Source organism: Myxocyprinus asiaticus, chromosome 24 (assembly GCF_019703515.2).
Source record: "Myxocyprinus asiaticus isolate MX2 ecotype Aquarium Trade chromosome 24, UBuf_Myxa_2, whole genome shotgun sequence".
NCBI classification, from domain to species: domain Eukaryota; kingdom Metazoa; phylum Chordata; class Actinopteri; order Cypriniformes; family Catostomidae; genus Myxocyprinus; species Myxocyprinus asiaticus.
The window spans coordinates 36,955,467-36,982,136 of record NC_059367.1 but is presented as its reverse complement, the minus strand read 5'-3'; the positions used below and the strand labels follow the sequence as shown (position 1 = coordinate 36,982,136).

The following is a 26,670-nucleotide window of genomic DNA, read 5'->3' as shown; positions in this document are numbered from 1 at the left end:
AAACCCTCCAAAAATTGGCCCCCATTCACTTCCATTGTAAGTGCATCACTGGAACCTTGATTTTTGCTTTTTTTAAAGAAAAGGAGGGATGAGTCAAAATTAAATTTTGTGGTAATCAATATTATGCCACAAATTCTGTTGATTCAGCTTAACTTGTATTGAACACAGAATATTCCTTTAAGAGTTGTTGTTTCAAAACCATGTGAGCTGCAGCTCTCTAGGTTTTGAGATTTATTCAGTGTATGAATGTGTTTATAAAAATGTAATGCTAATGTAAACTTTTTCTTTTTAATCTTATCAATCAAGCTTCTTGAATCATGCTATAATTTGTCCAAACTCAAGCTTCAAGACAAAGCTCTTATAATTTAAAGCCCTTTTCTTCAAACTAATTTCAAATATTCTCTTTACCCACCAGTATCTTTGGGGTATGTCAGGTCCCATTAGCAGAATTTCCTGATACACCATAGATTTGGTTACATGAAAATAACTTAAAATAAAAATATTCTTACAAACATGACAATAACGTGGTAGAAATATGATTAAAGTAGCCACAATCATTTATGGATTCAGAATAAAGTTTGAGTTTAATACATTATATATATAATATATATATATATATATATATATACACACATACACACACACACTCATCGGTCACTTTATTAGGTATACCTGTACATCTACTTATTCATGTGATTATCTAATCAGCCAATCGTGTGGCAGCAGTATAATGTATAAAATCATGCAGATATGGTTCAGGAGCTTCAGTTAATGTTCATATCAACCATAGAATAGATGGCACCCTGAAAATTCTTTCAGCAAATTTCTAACACTAAAATAGCTAAATGAAACACTCATTTCACACTGCAAAAATCACGTATTAATCCACATGGGTATGTGCCAAATATTGGTTTATTTGAAGAAAAAATAATATTTATAAAAAAAAAAACTATGAATTATTTTGACAATTAGTAGACAGCAAATTACTTCACTGTTTTTCTCATCACAAAAACATTTGATTATGAAGATGAACAAATCACATCCTGAGCCTCGGGATGACAAGTAGTAAGACAACTTTTCAAACACACATATAACAGGATTGTTACAGGTCTCTTAATGTACACTGAACAGATCAAGATTCAACCATTTTGACCACTAATGGTCAAAACTATCCAAACACAATCAACTCATAGAAATACAGACTCGAAATGGAATAGAACACCTTAAAAGGGATGGTTCATCCCAAACTGAAAATTGTGTCATTATTTACTCACCATCATGTTCCAAAACCCATATAACTTTCTTTCTACATCTCAAATGCAGATGTTAGGCCGCATGTTAGTGACCTACAGCCTCAGTCAACATTCGCTTTCATTGTATGGTCAACATTCTTCAAAATTTCTCCTCTTGTGTCCCACAGAGGAAAGGAAAGTGAGTAGATGACAACAGATTTTTCTTCTCATACACACTACGGACCAAAATATCTATTCTAAAACTTAGAATCTAGCTCTAAAACCCAACTAATCCAGCAGCGCTCCTCTGGCTTTCTGAAGAACTCTGTCTGCCTGAACCCAACTGAGAAACACTAGAAGCTCTTGAGCTCAGAGCTGAAGACACTTTCCCTTCAGATCCGTTCACTCGGTAGGATCTAGAGCCTGTGGATTGAAGACGAACACTGCTGGCTGAACTCCCTGAGCGAGAACCTCCACTGGCCCTGTGTCGGCTCTGCTCAAGGGCCTCAAACACAAGCGGCTCCTGTAGGATCGGAGAGGTATGGCAGACCTCCATGGCTGGAATTAAGGGCACTTGCTGTAGGGACTGAAACTGGGGCGGGTCTTCAGTTTTAGCAGGAGTTCCTGAATGAGTCCCAGATACAGCATGAGGGTTGTCCGTATTCTGCGTGGAACAGAAACAAGAGTCATCAGAGGACTAAAGCTGAGGTCACAATAAGCTTTGAGCATGTTCAAATAGTTCAGACATCGCAACGGACAGGATAAGATGTCACACTCAAGGAATTCTAATTTAAATAAATACTTAAACACAAGTAACAAATAATATTATATTCAAAAATGTTCAAATGCACAATCTACTCACTTTCCTGCAACACTATAATTATGCTTAATTTAAAATATGTATTCTCTGTAAAGAGTTCAGCCTGTGACGTTTCAAGCGTTCTCACGCCTTTGGATGCATTGGAATGGGAATTAATGGAGTGCAAAGTGTGACTGCACCTTAACAATGGACAAACATTAAGGTGAATATCACAAAACCACTCTGGAATTTGTCCGGGTCATATTTCACCCCAAAATGAAAGGTAAAAAAAATAAATAAAAAAAAATAAATAAAAATAAATAAATAAATATATATATATATATATATATATATATACATACAGGTGCATCTCAATAAATTAGAATGTCGTGGAAAAGTTCATTTATTTCAGTAATTCAACTCAAATTGTGAAACTCGTGTATTAAATAAATTCAGTGCACACAGACTGAAGTAGTTTAAGTATTTGGTTCTTTTAATTGTGATGATTTTGGCTCACATTTAACAAAAACCCACCAATTCACTATCTCAAAAAATTAGAATACATCGTAAGACCAATAAAAAAAACATTTTTAGTGAATTGTTGGCCTTCTGGAAAGTATGTTCATTTACTGTATATGTACTCAATACTTGGTAGGGGCTCCTTTTGCTTTAATTACTGCCTCAATTCGGCGTGGCATGGAGGTGATCAGTTTGTGGCACTGCTGAGGTGGTATGGAAGCCCAGGTTTCTTTGACAGTGGCCTTCAGCTCATCTGCATTTTTTGGTCTCTTGTTTCTCATTTTCCTCTTGCCAATACCCCATAGATTCTCTATGGGGTTCAGGTCTGGTGAGTTTGCTGGCCAGTCAAGCACACCAACACCATGGTCATTTAACCAACTTTTGGTGCTTTTGGCAGTGTGGGCAAGTGCCAAATCCTGCTGGAAAATGAAATCAGCATCTTTAAAAAGCTGGTCAGCAGAAGGAAGCATGAAGTGCTCCAAAATTTCTTGGTAAACGGGTGCAGTGACTTTGGTTTTCAAAAAACACAATGGACCAACACCAGCAGATGACATTGCACCCCAAATCATCACAGACTGTGGAAACTTAACACTGGACTTCAAGCAACTTGGGCTATGAGCTTCTCCACCCTTCCTCCAGACTCTAGGACCTTGGTTTCCAAATGAAATACAAAACCTGCTCTCATCTGAAAAGAGGACTTTGGACCACTGGGCAACAGTCCAGTTCTTCTCTTTAGCCCAGGTAAGACGCCTCTGACGTTGTCTGTGGTTCAGGAGTTGCTTAACAAGAGGAATACGACAACTGTAGCCAAATTCCTTGACACATCTGTGTGTGGTGGCTCTTGATGCCTTGACCCCAGCCTCAGTCCATTCCTTGTGAAGTTCACACAAATTCTTGAATCGATTTTGCTTGACAATCCTCATAAGGCTGCGGTTCTCTCGGTTGGTTGTGCATCTTTTTCTTCCACACTATTTTCCTTCCACTCAACTTTCTGTTAACATGCTTGGATACAGCACTCTGTGAACAGCCAGCTTCTTTGGCAATGAATGTTTGTGGCTTACCCTCCTTGTGAAGGGTGTCAGTGATTGTCTTCTGGACAACTGTCAGGTCAGCAGTCTTCCCCATGATTGTGTAGCCTAGTGAACCAAACTGAGAGACCATTTTGAAGGCTCAGGAAACTTTTGCAGGTGTTTTGAGTTGATTAGCTGATTGGCATGTCACCATATTCTAATTTGTTGAGATAGTGAATTGGTGGGTTTTTGTTAAATGTGAGCCAAAATCATCACAATTAAAAGAACCAAAGGCTTAAACTACTTCAGTCTGTGTGCAATGAATTTATTTAATACACAAGTTTCACAATTTGAGTTGAATTACTGAAATAAATGAACTTTTCCACGACATTCTAATTTATTGAGATGCACCTGTATATATATATATAAACATGATAGGTGTGGGTGAGAAACAGATATTTAAGTCTGTTTTTACCATAAATTCTCCTCCCAGCTCAGTAGATGGTGTTATGCATGAAGAATGCAAATCACCAAAAAAGAATATGAAAGTGGAGAAAAATAGTAAAAAAGGACTTATATTTTGATCTGTTTCTCACCCACACCTATCATATCTTATCTGAAGACATGGATTAAACCACTGGAGTCATATGGATTCATTTTATGCTGCCTTTATGTGATTTTTGGAGTTCCAAGTTTTGGTCACCATTCACTTGCATTGTGAGGACCTACAGAGCTGAGATATTCTTCTAAAAATCTGCAGAAGAAAGAAAGTCATACACATCTGGGCTGGCATGAGGGTGAGTAAATGAGAGAATTTTCATTTTTGGGTGAACTATCCCTTTAATGGTCCTAAGAAAATAGGCTTTATGCAAGGTATAATTCCTTTTTTTTTTTTTTTTTACTTTTTAATATGAAATGGAAAAGCTTAGTTTCTCTTATTTCTACTCACTGCTGTACTCTCCCTCTTCTCTTCCTTTCTCTGGTCCCCTTGGCCTACATGGACCCTCTCTGTTGAGGAGAGCTGAGGACGCCCAAGAAGCCCGAAGTCCGATTGGTCAATCCCAGCCCTAGACGCAAACTGGCCCAGCCTAACAGGCAGAAAGAAATTCAGGAATTGGTTTAATTGCATGGCATCAAGACTTTTTTTAATTTAAGAGGCACATAATCAAATACACCAATCACTGAGTAGTTAAAAATGTAAGACTCATTAAATACATAATAAAGGATCAGACAGACCCAGCATCTTTTAGCAGGTCTAGAAAGGCATGGAATTTGTGGAAGGAAGACTCGATGCTCTCGAGCACACGTTCATCCTCCAGAACAGAGGTGCTGAGATGGGCTTCAGAGAGAGAAAGATTCACACTGCGTAGACGCTCATTCTCCAGCTCCAGCTATGGGCCAGAGACATTTTAGCATAAAGTCACAAAATTGTTATATCATACGAGATTTTAAGAATAATGTCATAATATTTTGAGAATAAAGTCTGAATATTTGACCAGAAAGAGCGCCTCATTATCGCAAGGATAGAACGCTGAGTCAGCAGCTTCATCAATGCAAGAAATGGATGTAGATGATTTAGTTAAATCATACTTTACTTTAGGATTTAGCAACAAAGAAATTCTTTTTCATCTTTTGGCACATCAGCACAAAGTTATTAATGGGATCCAGACACTGCAGCGGTTATGAATTGAATTTATTCTGGAGAAAGAACCAGACAGACGTTCGCACAGTCCCACTGGGCTTGGCTGATGCTTGGGCTGGGTTTCCCGAAACTCTTAGTAGCACTTAAATTGTTTTTACTACTACACGTTTCCCAAAAGCATTCTTATCTAAGTAGCACATAAAAACGCTTGTAAATTAACTAGAGCTATGAACCGCTCTTAGGACCATAAATTACTACACGCTTTATTCTCGCATCTTTTACAGTTTATCAGAAACAAAGGGACATTTAATAAATTCGATTAATATATTTTGATCATTGGAAAACCATTTCACACGGTTTCAGAGGATAAAAAAAGTGTTGAAAAAAATCGCATTGAAATCAATAGGCAGTCTCCGCAGTCTGTGCATGCCACGTGATATATGTAAATTAGGTCTAAACATAGATCTAAATTTACATGACACATAATACAGTATAACGTTTTATTGGGCTTCTTTGATAAGCATAATTGTAATGGCATCAGAAAGGTATGTTCTTATTGAACAGATTTGCTTAGAAGACATATGTGAGTAATGTGACTGCATTTTAAAACTTAAATAGGCCAAAATAAATCATTTACAAAGGAGATTAGGGTGAGAGTGTGCAATGAGTGATTCATTCTCCCTCTTCCTCCTCCTCTTCTTCCTCCCTCCAATGGATGATTCAAATAGACCTAGTCTGTTTACATGGCAGTCACAAATTGCACGCTGCATAACAGCTGTCAGGCTACAAGTGCACAGTATGGCTGGGCGATATGAAAGAAATATAATCATGATATTTTTTGAAAAACAATCGGCATATCCAATTAACATCATCAACCCCCCCCCCCCAAATTCAAATTGAATTTCTACATTCAAAATACACTTCAAACGAAATGAAAAAGCTATAAGAACAATGAAGTGGTCAAAAAAATGTATTTGTGTTTGTAGTTCAGTCTACAAATAATGATAGCTTTAGTAAGGCGGGATTTCAAATGTATTCTCAACTTCGTAGAGATTAATAAAAGTGACAAAAAAATGCATGTAACATGAATGTACTCGATGTGCATCATAAGGGGCTCTCCCATAGCCTAAAGTTTTGTTTCTTTGGCTGGGACCTGAACAGATGCACAAAGAACAGGATTAAAATGATGGACATCAGTAGGCTCAACTATAGAACAAAGACACGCGCTTGAAGAAACACACTTTATTATATTTTGAAGAACAGATGACAGAATGATGTAATCGGATATGGCTATATGGCGATATTTTTTTTCGGAAAATATCATGAATATATTTCTTTCATATCGCCCAGCCCTACTGTGCACTTGTAGCCAGATTGCTATTATGCAGCATGCAATTCATGACTGCCATGTAAACAGACTAGGACTATTTGAATCATCCATTGGAGGGAGGAAGAAGAGGAGGAGGAAGAGGGAGAATGAATCACTCATTGCACACTCTTACCCTAATCTCCTTTGTAAATTATTTATTTTGGCCTATTTAAGTTTTAAACTGCAGTCACATTACTCACACGTCTTCTAAGCAAATCTGTTCAGTAAGAACATACCTTTCTGTTACCATTACAATTATGCTTATGGAAGAAGCCCAATAAAAGGTTATACTGTATTGTGTGTCATGTAAATTTAGATCTATCTTTAGTCCTAATTTACATATATCACGTGGCATGCACAGACTGCGGAGACTACCTATTGATTTCAATGCGATTTTATCAACACTTTTTTTATCCTCTGAAACCGTGTGAAATGGCTTTCCAATGATCAAAATATATATATAGAATTTATTAAATGTCCCTTTGTTTCTGATAAACTGTAAAAGATGCGAGAATAAATTGTGTAGTAATTTATGGTCCTAAGAGCGGTTCATAGCTCTAGTTAATTTACAAGCGTTTTTATGTGCTACTTAGATAAGAATGCTTTTGGGAAACGTGTAGTAGTAAAAACAATTTAAGTGCTACTAAGAGTTTCGGGAAACCCAGCCCAAGCATCAGCCAAGCCCAGTGGGACTGTGCGAACGTCTGTCTGGTTCTTTCTCCAGAATAAATTCAATTCATAACCGCTGCAGTGTCTGGATCCCATTAATAACTTTGTGCTGATGTGCCAAAAGATGAAAAAGAATTTCTTTGTTGCTAAATCCTAAAGTAAAGTATGATTTAACTAAATCATCTACATCCATTTCTTGCATTGATGAAGCTGCTGACTCAGCGTTCTATCCTTGCGATAATGAGGCGCTCTTTCTGGTCAAATATTCAGACTTTATTCTCATAATGCTACGACTTTATTCTCATTTTGACTTCATTCTCAAAATATTCCGACTTTACTCTCATAATGGTACGACTTTAATCTCGTAATTTTTACTTCATTCTCAAAATATGACTTTATTCTCGAAATCTTCGATTTTTTTTTACGTGACACTAAAACGCCGTCGAAATATCATATAATTTTAGAATTAATAATAAAAAATAAAAAAAACGGGGCATACTTGTACCTCCACCAGGTGAGAGCTGGTCTTCAGTCTGGCATTCCTCTCCTCTGCCAGCCTCAACCGACACTCCTCTAACTCCACCTGTGGGTGAGGGAAGGAACTGCACTGCCTCATCCATATATATATATATATATATATATATATATATATATATATATATATATATATATATATATATATATATATATATATATATATATATATATATATATATATATATAGACACACACACACACACACACACAGTAGCACCAAAAGGTATTTGAACACCTAATTCACTCTTCAATAATGTATAAATAATAGAGGTGGATTTTGCCGATACCTATAACTAAGGTGATGGAAAATGCTGATAACCAATTACCGGTAATCAGATGACAGTTTTTAAAATCGAATTATAAAATGGTTAAAAAAATTCTAAGTCTCTCCTTACTAAGACAGGCACAAACATCGAGTCTACAAGAGTTCAAAATATATAAACGCAGTTTATTGTTCTACCAAAATCCCAATAATAACCACAAAAAATTAGATTAGGTGCATAATGTGGGACTCTTAACTGTAAACAAGCCCAATTCTTATTTTTTAAATTACCGAGACATTACAATGCTCTATATTTATGTATTAACCAAATTAAAGCTAAAGTAACTTTTTCAGTGTTAAAATTCTAAAATACCCAGCTTCATATGTAGAGACAGCTATAAGTAAGCCATTCGTAACTGTAAACACCTTGTCACTATAAAATTCCTGTGTTGGTTTTGAGCGACCTGCTCGATTTGGTAAGGGGTCTGAATACTTTCTGAATGCACTGTATATATAAATCTCATTTAACAAATGAGGTTTAATAAGTAATAAAGTTTCACCTCTAAGAGGCTGCTGTTATACTGTAGAACAAAGCAGCTCTAACTGTAGAATCCTCCAGCACCGCCACAGAGGAACACGAAAGAATAATAAAAAAATAAAAAAAAACATTTGCAACTATCGCAAATAGGCATGTACCGTTATGGAAATATTGTCCGATACGATAAACAATCATTCATTACATTTGGAGGCCGAAAGCCGATATATTTGCCAATAAATGTAAATCTGGATATAAATCAACATTCTGTGTGCCTGATTACAAAAACAAAAGGTTCAGCTTATAAAGCCACATCCAGAGCACTTCAAATGAAATCAAACATGTAAAGTGGATAATTGCTTTTATTTAAAAACAACTTCAAATGCAGAAAACAAGGAACCTGCAAAGAAACACTGAAATCTTTAATTTCCTACAATCATTTATCAAATGTAGCCTACTTTGAACCAGTTAAATATAGAAATTTTACATTCCTATGGACAACCTTTTTTTATTTATTTAAACCTTTTTTTATTTAAAGTCTATTGACTCTAACCCTAACCCTAACCCACAATTTATAATTAATTTGATGAGTGAGCTTCTTTTATAAATACAGTGCATTGCACTTAATTAAACTTGTCAAAAGACCACAATAAGGAATGCAAACAAGTCTTAAACTCAACATGATTATAAGCTTTAACATACATAAAGAATAAAGAAACGAAATGTATGTGCGACATGAATAAGTAAATGGAGTGTTTACTCAGATCTTCTTAAGCAAAGTCTGCTGCGTGCTGACATGTCACGTCATGCAGAAAGCACCAATCAAAACCCTCATGTTGAGTAGTGTGTGTCTGAAAAAGCCATAATTTATCGGCTTTAATATATCGGGCAGATCTTCTTATCGGACCGATAACCGATAACTTTAAAATTCACATTTATCAGCCGTTAACGATATGGTCGCCGATATATCATGCATCCCTAATCGTCATATACTTTTGCTGATAACCGATAGTTCCAAAAAGTAACTATCGGCACAGATTTATTGGCAAAACCGATATATCGGTCTACCTCTAATGAGGCTGCTGTTATAATGTAGAACAAAGCCACCCTAACTGTAGAATCCTCCAGCACTGCCGCAGAGGAACATGGAGGAATAAAAAAAATAAATAGCAGCAACTATTGCATATATTTTTGCAGATAACGATAGTTCAAAAAAGCAACTATTTGAACAGATTTATCGGTAAAACCGATATATCAGTCTACCTCTAATGAGGCTGCTGTTATAATGTAGAACAAAGCTGCTCTAATTGTAGAATCCTCTAGCACTGCCACAGAGGAACATGGAGGAATAAAAAAAATAAATAGCAGTAACTATTGCATATATTTTTGCATATAACTGTCGGTCTACCTCTAATGAATATCAAGACTTAGAGCAAAATATTTTACTAAAAGTTTGTTCGATTTTAATTTATAAAACAAGATATACAGATATATATTGTTAAATAAAAAGCCTTTTGACACTTTCTGGTTGTCAAATGTTAGTGTTCATGGTTAATGTGATGAACTACGCCTGTGATTATTCTGCAACGAAACCTGTGTGAACTTGAAGAACTGCCTTCATACAGCCACTGAAAATCACATTGATGCCAGTTGGTAAAAGTTAACGTACAATGGCGGCCAAATGTTTGGAATAATGTGCAGATTTTTGTGTTTCGGAAGGAAATTGGTACTTTAATTCACTAAAGTGGCATTCAACTGATCACAAAGTATATTCAGGACATTAATGATGTAAAAAACAGCACCATCAATATTTGAAAAAAGTCATTTTTGATAAAATCTAGACAGGCCCCATTTCCAGCAGCCATCACTCCAACACCTTATCCTTGAGTAATCATGTTAATTGCTAATTTGGTACTAGAAAATCACTTGTCATTATATCAAACACAGTTGAAAGCTATTTGGTTCATTAAATGAAGCTTAACATTGTCTTTGTGTTTGTTTATGAGTTGTATGCAGTATGCAATAGACTGGCATGTCTTAAGGTCAATATTAGGTCAAAAATGGCAAAAAAGAAACAGTTTTCTCTAGAAACTGGTGAGTCAATCATTGTTTTGAGGAATGAAGACTATACAATGCTTGAAATTACCAAAAAACTAAAGATTTCATACAAAGGTGTACACTACAGTCTTCAAAGACAAAGGACAACTGACAACAAGGACAGAAAGAGATGTGGAAGGCCAGATGTACAACTAAACAAGAGGATAAGTACATCAGAGTCTCTAGTTTGAGAAATAGACACCTCACATGTCCTCAGCTGACAGCATCATTGAATTCTACCCACTCAACACCAGTTTCATGTACAACAGTAAAGAGAAGACTCAGGGGTGCAGGCCTTATGGGAAGAATTGCAAAGAAAAAGCCACTTATGAAACAGAAAAACAAAAAGAAAAAGGTTAGAGTGGGCAAACAAACACAGACATTGGACAACAGATAATTAGAAAAGAGTGTTATGGATCTTAAACCCATTGAGCTTTTGAGGGATCAGCTAGACTGTAAGGTGCGTGAGAAGTGCCCAACAAGACAGCCACATCTATGGCAAGTGCTACAGGAAGCGTGGGGTGAAATGTGACCTGAGTATCTGGACAAACTGACAGCTAGAATGCCAAGGATCTGCAAAGCTGTCATTGCTGTACGTGGAGGATTTTTTTGATGAGAACACTTTAAAGTAGTTTAAGAAGTTCTGAATTTTTTTTTCAAATTGTAATAGTAATGTTTCAAGTTATTAATGTCCTGACTGTACATTGTGATCAGTTGAATGCCACTTTGGTGAATAAAAGTATCAATTTCTTTCCATAAGAGCGAAATCTGTACATTATTCCAAACATTTGGCCGCCAGTGTAGTTTTGACAAAGGAATCATTTGGATGTCACTTGGTTTGATATTTTGTCACCAATGCAATAATATTCATTAGAGCTATCCATGTAAACTAACTGAATGGTCTCTCCTAACTGAAGAAGAGAATTCAAGATTCTGCATTCAGCAGAATATTATTATTTATCCACCTCGCTAAACAAGACAGTTTCCCAGTGAAGACAACAATCGGACAGACTGTGGTTCTGATGGTACCTGTAGTCGATTGTTTTCTGTCTGTAGTCGTCTGAACTGGCTGCTTGAGATTTTCTCCTGAGGACTCTGCACATATTCACTCTCCACTTCCTCTGACTCGGACTCTGTCTCCACGGTAACCCGCACAGAGGTGGCGTTCTGATAAAGAAAACCACTATTACATCCACAATGGTTTTCATTATGGAATGTATTCTTTAACAATGCACTTTTACTCCAAATCGACACATAGTAGCTAGAAAAAAAGAAATTAGTACCAATAACATTCCTTACTTGAAAACTTTGGTCTGTCACCCCCTCAGCCTGTGGCACACCTCTATGTAGAGATTTCAATGGAAAAATAAATTACTCTTTCTCAAAAATCAATAGCTCTGTTACAAAAGCTAAGGGGCCTATTCACCCACTAGGTTTCGGAAGAGAGTTAATACACCGATCAGCCACAAGATTAAAACCACCTGCCTAATATTGTGTAGGATCCCCTTGTGCCGCCATAACAGCACCAACTCGCATCTCAGAATAGCATTAAGAGTTGCTATTCTTCTCACCACAATTGTACAGAGCGGTTAACTGAGTTACCGTAGACTTTGTCAGTTCGAACCAGTCTGGCCATTCTCCGTTAACCTCTCTCATCAACAAGACACTTCCGTCCACAGAACTGCCGCTCACTGGATGTTTTTTGTTTCTGGCACCATTCTGTGTAAACTCTAGAGACTGTTGTGCATGAAAATCCCAGGAGATCAGCAGTTACGGAAATACTCAAACCAGCCCATATGGCACCAACAATCATCCATGTGATTATCTAATCAGCCAATCATGTGGCAGCAGTGCAGTGCATAAAATCATACAGATACGGGTCAGAAGCTTCAGTTAATGTTCAACAATCAACCATCAGAATGGGGAAAAAATATGATCTCAGTGATTTGGACCGTGGTATGATTGTTGGTGCCAGATGGGCTGGTTTGAGTATTTCTGTAACTGCTGATCTCCTGGGATTTTCATGCTCAACAGTCTCTAGAAATTACTCCGAATTGTGCCAAAAAAGGAAACACCTTGTTGAAGAGAGAGGTCAACAGAGAATGGCCAGACTGGTTCTAACTGACAAAGTCTATGGTAACTCAGATAACCGCTCTGTACAATTGTGTTGAGAAGAAATAGCATCTCAGAATACTATTCTTTTGAATACTCAGAATACTATTGCCGCTGTTTTGGCGGCACGAGGGGGACCTAAACAATATTAGGCAGGTGGTTTTAATGTTGTGGCTGATCGGTGTATGTACTGTTTGATGTAACCTCAACAGGTGCTACTCACCAACATCTCTGTGTTCCTACCTCTGTAAACCGGCCCGGGCCGCTGTGCGCCATGGGACGTACCCCACCGTTCCAGGCCGTGGAGGCCTGCACCCAGAGTTTATAAATGAGGGCCGACGAGATCCTGCAGAGAACAAGTTAGTAAACATTCCAACGAAATATACTGAACATCTCACTGCTGAAAGCTTTTAGTAGAAAGTAAGTCTAAAATACCAATTCTATACGTAGCTTTTCCAGTATTCTTCCTCCTAAACTGGCGTGATTGATCAAAAGTGTCTTTAGGGGAAGGAGGTTTAAGCCATAGATACTGAAAAACAGTAACACACAGGCAATAAGTTTTGCTTTTCTAAAAACATTACTACATTAAAACAAATGATACAGTATTAGTTAATGTAGGCTAACAAACATGCATATGGTTAGATGCACTGTAGAGTGGACAGTATTTATTAATATTCAATAGCATGCATTTAATCCAACATCTGAAACATTTACAACAGCTAAGGTTAATTGGATTTCAGACCTGAGAGTCTTGGCTTTTGGCGTTCATAAGAACTCTTTTGAGCACCGCCTTCACTAGATTATTATCTGAGAGATAAAAGGACAGAGATTAACAAAGTAATGCAAAACAGATTTTTAGTTGTAACATGTTTTAACACAGTGGCCAATATTGTTTCAGGGCACAGTTGTGGATTAGTGGTAGACTAATAAATTGGTACATTTGTGGCCATTTTGGGATTATCGGCATCAGTATTGTATTGTGCATATTTTCTGGTTGAAATACTTTTGTGTGAATTGGAGTAGACATTACAGAAATAAGTGTTTTACAACTTTTTTTTTAATGACTTTTATGTACAGATTTTACTGTTTCAGCCTTTTGCAAGACCCAGACTTTCAGTATATTAAATACCAATCAGTGGGTTTCTCCTGATGTCCAGCACACACAGAGTAGAATTGGACTGAAGCATCTTCTCTAAAACTCGAGCTCCTTCATTGGAGATCCCACACCGCTGCAGGTCCACTGCTACAGAAATATGAAGTGTGAAAATATGAGTGTTAGTGAAGTATTTAAGTATTTATTCATTTGTTGAAGTATTTAAGTATGTGTTTCGAACCTTTGACCCACAGGTCCTCTGTAAGCTCGTGGGCCAGTGCCATCACTCCTCTGTCCCCTATCAGAATGTTTTCATTGAGAGTGACCCTGCGCAGTCCGCTCATGGCCTCAAATTCTGCCCTTCGGTAGCGCAGAGTCTCCACCCACGCCGTGCTATGCCGCCTTGTTGCCTGATGCTAAAAGTGAGATGAGACTCATGAGTTTGAGCTCCAAACTGCCAGTAAAGATATACAAAGCCCTTAACCTAACCCTTGCCCTATCCATGTGTGGAAGTGTCGCCCCCTTCTAGAATTGGCCCAACCCCCTTCTGTAGTTACCCCGACCTCTTTTGGAGTTTCCACCCCTGTTTGGAGATCTCTGGGCTGCAGCAATACCTACTTGGGGGTTTTGGGCATTTTATTGACAGACAAAGCAGAGAGATGACAGGAAACTATGGGGAAAACAGAGAGAAACAATATCGGGACACAACATAGGCTGGACTTCCGCATGAGCAGCACAACTCAATGAATCTGGATCATGTGTGCCAACAATGTTTTTTCAGGATGGCCACAGATGTTTTGGTTTGGGTTAACATCATCTACTGTAAATAAATTTAATTGTAAATTTCTGATTTTGTATTTAAGTAGAGCTGGGAAATTTAACATGTTAATTGCGGAAATTAATAGTTGACTGTTTAACGCCTTAAAAATAATTTATGCAATTAATGCAGTATCGTTTTGGCATATATAAATTTCCAGGAGGTACATGCTCGACTCGACATCCTAGCACAGAAACTGATTTTATTCATTACTCCTGAAGCATTCCAGGCAGATTTACTCTGCAGAGAATGAAGACTCACACGAGAGACCCAGCATGTGCATGACAGAGACTGAATGGCAGCCGGAGAAAATAATAGTTTTGAGATTTTAAACATCAGCAAACCAAACTTCATTATTCAATTTGTTTAATATCTGTATGTACTGTATAGTCTCTAATAATGAATTGGCAATGTCCACTTAAGCTTATCTTGCCAAGAAAGCTTGATATAAATTGAATCTGCCCATTTGATCCTATTATTAAAAAAGGATCATATATAACACTCATAATAAAATTTGCCCATAACCACCATCACATTTGCATTGTGAAATTTTTACCATAACATACATGCAATATATGCAACATGCAAAAACAGCAGTGTAGTGATTAAAAACAATCATGTTTAATTTAGACACATGTCTTAAACAGATTTTTATTTACCTTTATTATATTAGCCATATGCTCTGCCCCCTGCCAGGTTATATTACAGGAAGTAAAATCCACTGTCTTGATTGTTGTGGAATACTTGACACTCTGACAGATGACTGAATGACAACACAACCATAAAATCAAAAATAAGTTTGAATACTGAAAAACTTGAAACATCGCTAGGTTATCAGAATCAAAATTTTCTTATTTTCAAGTACATTAATATTGTAGAATGATTTGGAGGTGGCATTACAGACAATATAATACACTAGCACCATATTAATACAATTAGCACACATTTAAAGGCTTAAGTAAACTCCTCATACATCTCCATATTTTAGTGGTATAATCCCGGATAGTTTTGACATAATTTGTGCTATCTGTAACATGAACCTATATATAAATGCAGAAAGATGTTTGGATATCATACTACGATCATTTAACTCACCTTCCAAACCCTCATCTGCGATTGGGCAGTGTGCTAAAGACAGATGCTCCAATGACACACTCTTAGCTAAACCCTAAATGAAAATGTGATATGTTATTATTTGACCATTTTTATAAATCAAAAAGCAATAACGGTAACATTTTATTTTATTTTTCTTGTTACACATATTACATGTATTGACTATAGTAATAACAGTCAATTATGCATAATTACAAGCAACTAACCCTAAACCAAACTCTTACCCTAACCCTATAGTAAGTACATGTTGTTAATTAGTAATAATCAGTAATTACTTGTGTAATTACACTGTAACAAGGACAAAATAAAGTGTAACCGCAATTACATTTTAAGGATGTTAAAAGTACTGTTATGACCAGTTATTATTTGTATGGGTAAAGTTTATATAGTATATGGTCTATATACTACACTCTTGAGATAAAGCAATGACTCTGACATTAAAGTGCACACAAATAAGATTTAAAGGGTTTTGGGTTAGTTAAACAAAAAATTAAAATTCTGCCGTGGAACAAATTATATGAAATTTTGAAGATATTCATCCTGCTTTTTTCCCAAACAATGAAAGTGAATGGTGACTGAGGCTCACAGTCACTTACATTCTGATGAACATTTGTGCTGTACAGAAGTAGGGATATGCACGAGTAATTGATTAATCGAGTGCTTGTTCAGCTTTAAATATTTGACTAGTAAATAAAACACAATTCAATTTTTCTTTACCTGCCATCGGCAACAATGAAACTGCTTCCCTCACCTAAATCTTGCAGTTACAACTCAATGCATTGGTTGGCACTGTGGATGCATGACACTGATAAAAAAAACATAGTGATTGCACTGCTTCAGAAGACTTGTTTTTATGTGTCAGTGCAAATGTAATGTTTTTGTCATTTTTTAATCTAGATGTTGTTTATGCATAGTACTTCTTTTTTCATAAGAAAAACAGGTTCAAAGGTTGAAGGTTGAACTTAAATTCTAAATTTCAAGTAATCGATTACTCGTTTTTCATACTCGACTACAAAATTACTCAAAATGCCCATCCCTAGAAGAAAGTCATTCATGTTTGGAACAACATAAAAGTGAGTAATTGTTTGTTTGTTTGTTTTGTAAACTATCCCTTTAATCTTTTATGCTCTGAGGGTGTTTTTAAGATTTCCTGTTTCAGTGAAATACCCAAAATTAAAGGCTTATAGCTCGACAAAAAAAACAAGGAGGGTTAATTTTTTGGTATGATAAAAAAAACAAAAAATGACAGATTATGATATAATGAGAAACTCGCAGCCTAAGAAACACATAAAAAAAATAAATAAAAAAAAAGTAAGCCAAAAACTAACTTTTTTATTACTTTTCTGATTTGACATATATCTCAGGGTGTAAATAAGGTAGCAAAACTGCTTTTGTTTTGTTCCCAATCATGTCACCTGTAACTGAGTAAAATTTTGTGTTGATACGACAAAGCAATAAAAAGCTATAGCATTACAAAAATAATCAAAAACATCAAGCATCCAAAAGACTCTCCAAACTAATAAAACATAATAATTGTACATACGAACTAATTACACATGCAAACATAACAATGACTAAAAGTTTGCATAGCATGCAGACATGAATTTAGTAATGAGATTTCACAGAATGAGTTCCATTCTGTGCCATTTGAGCTATCACTGAGTCTGTGTCATGTACTTGGTGCCATCTCCTGGTGGTCATATGTAATTAAAATGATTGATCACATAACTCTCTGGCCAGATATGGAGGACTATCACCACTGGTTGAAGCAATCTGAAGCGTTCCATGACGCAACACAGCATTTCCGATGACGTCGTCTTTTTAGCCAGATAGCACATTAAGTGCTGTGTGCACATTGTGCTTCATGAGGATTATATAATGATATATGCATCAGATTACTTTGTGTGTGGACTCGTTTTAAAATAATCGCTTCCTCTAAGTAATGGTATGTGATATTTTATATTCTATTTATTTTAAGTTATAAGCAAAAATGTTGCATATGAGCAACACCTGTTCATATGTAACATGTATGTCAAAGACATATACTTACTTATTACTCGCTATATTTTTGTCTGTGAGTAAATCAAATAGGCTGGTTGTATTCTACTCTTTGAGAGCTTTGCAATGAAATATGACACATGGCTGTTTGATGAGTTTGATGTTTCTTCCGATTACAATAACATGTACAGTGCAAAATTTTGAATAAATTATCAAAACGCTTTAAAACGAAACTGTGGAAGCGAGAGCATTTGTCTGGGGAGAGAGGAAGCTGTAAGGGTTTTCACCCTTGAGATGAATTGCCGGAATCGCAGTGCAACAGCTTCCGGTCGCCAACCTCCTGTACTACTCGGTGCCGAAGAAGTCCATCTTGCAACGGGTCAGCCGCAGCCCAGAAGAACACCGCCAGTGCTTCCGCTCCTTGATGCTGAGCGATGTTGGCCACCCGTTTGCCTTTGCCCAACAGCTCCTTGATGCCTGCTGGCGGTGGGTGCTGGCCAAGGAAGACAGCGATGCTGAGGATGTCAGCTTGAGCAGTTCGTCTCCTGGTTACCGAAGGGGACGGCCAAGTGGGTTCAGTGCCACTAACCGGCATCGCTGGACAAAGCGGTACAGCTGGTGGAAGACCATCTGGCAGCGTATCTAGGGGCCGGCGCGCCTCACGCCCTTTCTCCCTCTAATGTCTCCTCCCCTGTTCTCTCTTCCCCCCCTCCTTCCATCCGTCCTGTTCAGTTTCCCCTGAATCTGGGGAAACATTCCCCTAAAATGGGTCACTGGAGGCAAATAATCAGGTGAAGGTGAGGTGTGTGCACAGGGATATTCATGATTATCCTATAGTGACCATCACGGTAATATTCCGGGGACAGAAGCATAATATTGAGGTGGAGGTTAGTCCTCGCCTCACCCATCCGCTAATTTTGGGAACTAATTGGCTGGCTTTTCGATCATTATTGAAGGGATTGTGTGCGAATGGGTCCTGTGAGAAAGTGAATCGGTGTAGTATGTGTGAAGCGCTGGCTGGGGAGGCATTACCTGGGCAGTCTGCGGCTGCTCCGCATCAGGCTGATGCTGGAGCAGGGGAGGTGACATCTTAGGGAATTCCTGGTAGGGGATTTCCCGCTAGAGCAGTCGTGAGACGACACCCCAAGGCACTTGGCATTTGACCAAGTGATAGCGATTGATGGTCAATGTCTTCAGCCGGGCGTCGCACTCACACATCCATATTTTTCAATTATAAAATATTGTTGTATAGAGTGACACAGAACACTCGCACGAAGGAAGATACGACCCAGTTGTTGGTACCAAAGAGCCGTCGGGAAATGTTATTCCAGGCAGCTCATTATAATCCGATGGCAGGTCACTTGGGACAGGGGAAAACACTAAGCCGTCTCATGGCCCATTTCTATTGGCCGGGCATTCACGGGGATGTTCGCCGGTGGTGTGAAGCATGCCATGGATGTCAGCTGGTGAATCCGCCAGCCCCTCCAAAAGCGCAATTGTGCCTCCTCCCATTGATTGAGGTCCCCTGCGAACAAATTGGCATGGACCTAATCGGGCCATTAGAACGGACCGCACGCAGGCTTCGCTTTGCGCTAGTCCTGGTGGATTACGCAATGCGATATCCAGAAGCACATAGTGTTGCGGAGGCACTCTTCAGAATTATCTCCCGAGTTGGGATTCTGAAAGAAATTCTCACTGATCAGGACACTGCTTTTATGTCACGTACACTACGCGAGCTGTACGAATTATTGGGTATTAAATCGATTCAGACATGCATGTACCATCCACAAATGGACGGCTTGGTCGAACGATTTAATAAGACCTTAAAAAATATGATTCGTAAGTTTGTGCACGAAGATACTCGGAAATGGGATAAGTGGCTCGAACCCTTGTTATTTGCAGTGCGAGAGATCCAGCAAGCCTCCATGGGGTTTCCCCATTTGAATTATTATATGGGCATAAGCCCCGTGGTGTGTTAGATGTCATGAAGGAAAATTGGGAGGGGGGAACTTCACAGAGAAAAAATGAAATTCAATACGTTCTTGACCTGAGATCAAAACTCCACACACTGGGGCGACTATCACAGGAGAATTTGCTACAGGCGCAAGAATGTCAGTCCCGGCTGTTTAACAGGGGAGCTTGGCTATGGGAGTTTGCATAGGGAGATAAAGTACTTGTATTGCTGTGCACATCAAGCTTGAAATTATTTGCAAAATGGCAAGGGCCCTTTGAGGTCACACGGCGAGTCGGGGAAGTCGACTATAAGGTAATGCGTATGGATAGGGGCAGGGCACATCAGATTTACCACCTCAACCTACTAAAACCATGGAAAGAGGCGGTTCCCGTATCCTTAACGATGGTAGTTCCGGAGGAGGAGGAGCTCAGACCGGAGGTGAATCTAAAAGCCAGGTAATAAAAGAATTAAAGGCCAAGCTCAATATGGGGGTGATAGAAGAATCCCACAGTGATTGGGCCAGCCCGGTGGTTCTGGTGCCTAAGAGCGATGGCTCAGTCCGGTTCTGTGTGGATTATAGGAAAGTTAATGCGGTGCTGAAATTTGATGCTTATCCAATGTCTCGTGTTGAGGATCTGCTTGATTGGTTGGGCACGGCTCGCTTTTATTCGACACTGGATTTAACAAAGGGATATTGGCAGATCCCCTTAATGCAGATGTCCCGTGAAAAAACGGCTTTCTCCACACCGTTTGGTTTACACCAATTTGTGATCCTTCCGTTCGGTTTGTTTGGGGCCCCGGCTACGTTTCAGAATCTTATGGACAGGGTCCTCAGACCTCACGCTGCGTATGCCGCTGCCTGTTTGGATGACATCATTATTTATAGTAATGATTGGCAGCGGCACATGCAGCATCTGGGGGCCGTTTTAAGGTCGCTGCAATGAGCGGGGCTCACAGAAAACACGAAGAAGTGCGCAATTGGGCGGGTGGAGGTATGGTATCTGGGGTTCCACTTGGGTCACGGACAGGTGCGGCCCCAAATTGATAAAACCGCAGCAATTGTGACTTGCCCGAGACCCAAGACCAAAAAGGAGGTGAGACAGTTCCAGGGGCTGGCTGGCTGGCTATTATCAAAGGTTTGTTCCTAATTATTCGGACGTCACCAGCCTGCTGACTGATCTCACTAAAAAGGGAGCTCATGACCCTGTCCAGTGGACGGAGCCGTGCCAACAAGCATTCACGCAGGTAAAAGCTGCAATTTGTGCTGGGCCGCTTCTGCATTCGAAGTACAACACCATAGAGAAGGAGTGCTTGGCCATCAAGTGGGTGGTCCTCACTCTCCGCTACTATTTGTTGGGACGACCATTCACCCTCTGTTCGGACCATGCCCAGCTCCAATGGCTCCACCGCATGAAGGATGCCAACGCCCGGATCACCCGTTGGTATCTGGCACTACAGCCGTTTAAGTTCGAGGTGGTGCCAGGGGCGCAGATGGCTGTCGTAGACTTCCTCTCCAGAAAGGGGGGGGAGTAGGCAGGCCGGCCTGAGTCGGGTGGTGGGGGTATGTGGAGGCGAGGGCATGGTCGAGCGTTCGTCTGGGGAGAGATGAAGCGGTAAGGGTTTTCACCCGAGATAAATTGCTGGTAATTGCTGTTTCTATGTTTGCAGTGAGAGACTGGGGAAATAAAAGGGGTCAGACCTCAGAGTGAGAGATAGAGGACCCAGCTGACAAGCTACATGTGTGTTGGCCACTGCCGTTTCAATGAGAGACCCTGTTGAGTGACTTTTCTGAAGCTACACTGTTGCGCATTCAAGTGAATGTGTTTTTGTAATTAATAAATGTACCTTTGAGTTGGATTCGCTGTCTCCTGCTTCCTCATTCCTTGAACGTGTTACACATACCTATTTTGTGTTGGTCAAGACTGTAGTTATTAATATATTTATATTTATTTATTTTTCTTGTGGGCCCGGGCCAATCCGAGCTTAAAGGGTTAAGTGATATAAGTGATATATTAAATCTATAAAACAGCAGAAACAACCCAGTAATGAACAAAAAAATGACAAAGTATTAAATAAAAAAATTATGTATTTTATTAATATATATTATTCTTTTGTTAAAAAAATACAAATGCACATTCACAGTGCATTATTCATTATTAATTGATCATTAATTATCTAAACACACAGAAAGTATTGTCCACTCTTTAAGGTATAATTTAGTGGAAATTATCCAGTAATTAAAGACATTCATTGCAGTGCAGTATTTACAAAGTAATGGCGACACACAGGATCCATCAGATAGAGGTGAAATATTTCAACCTACCTTTGTTAAAGCAATGAGATCCCTCTCTCTCAATGGCAGACCATGTAGCTGAAGAGTCTTTAAGCTGCTCGATTCACACAGGCACTTCTGCACAGCCTTACACAGCTGAAGGCTCATATTCTTTGAATGAATAACAGGGATTTTCTTTTTACTATGGGACCTGTAAGAACCTGAGAGGAAAAAACACTCTGTCATAATTGAATTCAACATATTTCATGTTTCATCATTCACTCCAACATTATTAATTCTTTTAAAAACCCCATGAAATGGCTTGACGAGTATAGTTTTCTTTGCCGTGTTGATGTATTTCCAATTAAGACAGGAAGTTGGGACATAATGAAGAGCTCATCCCTTTGCCAAAAAGCAAATTGCCTTTAGTTAAACCACAGCCATGAACCATGATTTGCTACTTGTCCTTGCTAGCTGGTGTCAGTTGGTATTTAGGGGAGGGGCATTCTAATTCAGGGTTCCCACTCTTTTCAAGGCACAATTTTCCAGGACATTTTATGTGCCCAACGGGTGTAATATTTAAGCCAAAACAAAAGAGGTCAAGTATATTGTGGTTATTATGAATTCCGTATTTGACATTTTATTTAAATTGTATTATTAAAAATGGTGTCTCAAATAAATCGATTAAAACTTTGATCAAATGAATTTTTTTTTGTTTTTTTTTCAACATAACATAACATTATTTTTTAGTAAATGAAGTGCTTTTATACAAAATCCTCACAGCACAATCCAAAACAACACTGGAGATATTTTTGTCAAATAAAGTGCTGCACAAGTGCTGATGTGAGATATTGCTTTAACACATAATGATGACACTGTTATTTAATTACAGTAAACAATACATTACTATACAGCAGATATATATATATTTTTTTTCATCATTTCACACGTCCATTTAAATTGAGCTTTTATTTTTTGCGTTTCTGTGTGTTTTTGACAGTAGTTTCTCACCTCAGGATAGGCAGTTTGCAACATAGACCAGTGTGACTATTAAACCCAAAAAGCTTTTATTAAATTAAATATATAGTCTGTATGTGCTGCACACTTCAGAACACTCAGCTCTCTGTCATCTACTACACACACAAGAGCACGTGTGATGATCAAGATGTGGTGTTTTCAGTGTATGAGTGTCACACATTCATTTTGAAGCAAGCAGCGCATGCAGATTATATATTGATACTATAAATGATTACATTATATATTAAATAATTAAATCACAGCAGTTTAATTGCAATTTTAATTGGATTAATTGTGCATTCAAACATTTATTTTCGTATTTATGTAAAATTCCTTGAAATTCCATATTTTATAGCTAATGCCGGATTTACTGATTCCGTCCTTGTTTTCCACGTCGCAGAAATCATAGGGCCCTACATGTGGCAGCCACGGTATAAGCGAACTCAGACCGTTCAGTTATTACAAATTACAGCTTTTGAGGAGGGGGCATCCAGAAGACTGGGGAGTTTAGACCTGTTTGTGGAGAAATGGGGCAAGTATCTGTCTTTTTTGGAGGGCTCTCGGGGAGGGACAGTAGAGAGAGGTGTAATGGATGTGTGTTTATTATATATTTTTTGTTTTGTTTTGGGTTTTTTTTGTTTTGTTTGTGTGGCTTTGGTTGTGTTACCACTGGGGTGTTGTTGGGGGTCGGGCTGGGGTTGGGGCAATTGTGAGGGTTAAATGTTGATTCTGTTTGTATGAGTTTTGTTTTTCATTGTTTAATAGTTGAATCAATAAAAAAATGTTAATCACAAAAAAATTATTACAAATGAATTCACATCCCAAGGTGTAATCACCAATTCATTTAAAAAAATAAAATAACATTAGCAGTCCGATCGTCGTCATTGTCTAAAATTTACAACTCAAATGTTTTTGTAGTTAACACAACAGCAATGCTAGAATGAAAAAATCATATTTTGAACTATATCAATACTTAAACTATTTCGTCGGAGCAAAGCAGAGATGACAGCAGATGAGCAGAGAATTTACATGACAGGACTTTGTTCATTATGGTCAACCGCTGATGGCCGTTGTTTCCCAATGCGCAGCCGGCGACAGTGACAAAACAATATGAATGTGTATTTGACACCTGTCCCGAGACCTGATCATTGCCATGTTTTTGTACATCACAGTCAATGCAGTTCTATTATACTAAAATATTTTCCAGGACAATTACTTTTTTTCCAGGACATTTAGGTATTTTTCTCATTTTCCATGTCTGGAAAACTGCATTGCAAATTTCCAGATTTTCCAGGATGCGTGGGAACTAGACAGCATTTGATGGGACATAAATTTGCACACGTCCCTCAGTGCAAGATGATTCATCAATGTTTTTGATCTGTTTTGCCAGAAGAGATACAGATGACCTCAAAGCTAACATACATGGACTAAAATTTGGATTTCATGGGGTCTTTGAAGATCACACAGCACTGATAGGTAGTATGTAATATTTCACTCTTGACTAACTTTGAGCTCCAAGGTTGGTGAGGTGGCAGCTCTTGATGGCAACATGCTGGAGGTGTTTGTTGATTGCAAGGGCTGATAGTATTGGCGTCCAGTCCACAAGGCTGATGTGATCAGCATTAAAATCTAAGATTCCTCGGCTCAGACTGGTTTTCACTGCACGGACGGGAGCTGACCCCTGAGCTGCACAGACGTGATCATAGTAACCTTCAAAGTCCAGAGCACCTCTCCTACGGATCTGTGCTGATTCCAGCATCATGCAACCTAAATCAAAATAAACAATGGAAAAATGAAAAACACACAAACGGCAATGTAACTCTAAATGACTACCGTTTATGATGCAAAAAACCTCGACTTACAATGTAAGTGTAATTAAAAATAAAATCCAACAGAAGTATTATAGAATAAATCCCTGTAAGGGTACTGTAAATCACTTTCAATAAAAAAATAAAAAAAATGAAAATATCTCTCCGCATTTTGACAAGCAGAGCCAAATACTCACTTATGCTTGACATCCTGAATATACCGCCAATACACGCCCAAATAACGTTTATCTAGGGATCAGCGTCTGTTCGTTAGATTTTGAGTTACTGGCGATCAAAACAACTCTATAATCCGTCTACTGTATTATTGGCATGAGAAACAGTGCTAACAACCATGAACATGGTTTTGTCTGAGCTACAGCAAGCGGTTTACAAATTATTTAAGTTTATTTTGTCATGTGTCAGAGGTTGGTTACCTGTTTGTTAGTGTTGTTGTCCTGGTTTCCACTCTAGAGATTATCCACTCAGCGTGTCAAAACAAACCGCGGCGGTTTGAAAGAGACAACAGTGTCTCATTCTGCGTGTGAAACTCCATCTGCACAGATGCGCTTATCGCCACCTGCTGTCTGCAAATAGAACAACGTCTCTTAAAGGGGAAATATCTTAAAGCTGAAGTGTGTAATATCCGTGCCACATAACGGATCAGAGCGCAACAGTCTAGTTCCTGAAGTAAAAGTCACATTCAGTTCTTCCATAGACGAATTGATTTTCAACTATAACATATAAGCCTGTAAAGACAGAGCTACCATGAGCTCCAATGTTGTTCACCGATGGTATATGCCTTTATTGAAGCCATCAGTCCACGTTATTTCAAATTCATTGCTTAAAAATCGTGTTTAATAGCAATATTCCTGGTGAATAACTACACTACCCGTGATTCTGAAGAAAAAGATCCACAAATCAGAGAACTACAGCCAACAAAGCCCGCCAAACAAGTCCAGCAGCAAGCGCCTACTTCCATGACGCACTGTGAATGATGCAATCGATTCGGTGTCTGTACACCCTCAAGTTACATATATATTTGTATATATCGGAATATTTTGCAGTAAACGTAAAATATCTTGTTTCCATATTTATAATAAACAACCTATATCAATATAATCTAAATGAATCATTTTATACATTTCCATCGTTTTGTATTCAATAACGTAATTCGCAATGCTTCATGGGATTGTAGTTCGTGCCCTCGTGAAAGACATTAAGTAAACATTCTTGTACCTTTGTCTTTTTGTCAAATTTGTTTTGCTTCAAATAAAAGTTTGTAATGTTGTGGTTCACATCGGAGCTGGCTGGTTTGGTTCATGGCTTAGAACTTTTTATGAAAAGTCTATGGAATAAATTAATGGGAAAAAATACTTCTGGAACTCAGAAGGCTGAAAAAGTGGGCGGGTACTGTTGCTCTATTGCAAAAATAAACATTTGTTTTCAAACAGGTTTCTGAATATGTGAATCCAAGCAGGAATTTGAAGCCGCCATATTTTTAAAACATTTACTAGTCAAAGCTGTTGTGTATTATTTATTTATTTATTTGGTTGATTCACCTGAAATGTGCAAAAACTGACTCTGCTGAGCTTTCAAAAATTGGTTTATATGTTTGAGCGGCCTTACACGACAACACTGGCTCAACCAATGTTGTGAGTTTGGGGTGAGGCCCTCTGTTTGCAGAAAAATGGCAGATGGGGTGAGAGTTTGGGAAACCCATTTAAAAACGTCTTGGGTTACACGCTCAATCACCATTTCTTCAGGATTTTCTGACTGAGTGACAAGTGTGTCACTCATATTATGAAACTCTGACGT

At 38.3% G+C, this 26,670-nt stretch overlaps 1 protein-coding gene across 2 annotated transcripts; it reads right to left on the bottom strand.

Moving 5' to 3' along the window:
* Positions 1–894: 894 nt before the first annotated feature.
* Positions 895–25,404, bottom strand: cep78 (centrosomal protein 78). Of its 2 annotated transcripts, none has more exons than XM_051654203.1 (16): positions 25,290–25,404; positions 24,554–24,814; positions 22,082–22,251; positions 15,789–15,861; positions 15,353–15,456; positions 14,118–14,292; positions 13,913–14,026; positions 13,526–13,590; positions 13,219–13,312; positions 13,027–13,129; positions 11,971–12,013; positions 11,701–11,838; positions 7,746–7,847; positions 4,797–4,951; positions 4,510–4,648; positions 895–1,896 (listed from the first exon to the last, which is right to left on the bottom strand). In XM_051654203.1, exons 2-16 carry the CDS (start codon positions 24,807–24,809, stop codon positions 1,510–1,512), a joined length of 2,118 nt encoding a protein of 705 aa, XP_051510163.1. In that variant the 5' UTR covers positions 24,810–24,814; positions 25,290–25,404; the 3' UTR covers positions 895–1,509. The 2 variants fall into 2 exon arrangements, with proteins under 2 accessions (XP_051510163.1, XP_051510164.1); XM_051654204.1 differs by having other exon boundaries at positions 7,746–7,823.
* Positions 25,405–26,670: the final 1,266 nt, after the last annotated feature.

Coding starts and splice junctions, on each gene's coding strand:
- cep78 (XM_051654203.1), bottom strand. CDS start 24,809: ATGATGCTGGAATCAGCACAGATCCGTAGGAGAGGTGCTCTGGACTTT. Junction 15,457..15,788: donor CGCAGATGAGGGTTTGGAAG/GTGAGTTAAATG, acceptor GTTGTCATTCAG/TCATCTGTCAGAGTGTCAAG. Junction 1,897..4,509: donor AGAAGAGGGAGAGTACAGCA/GTGAGTAGAAAT, acceptor TGTTCCACGCAG/AATACGGACAACCCTCATGC.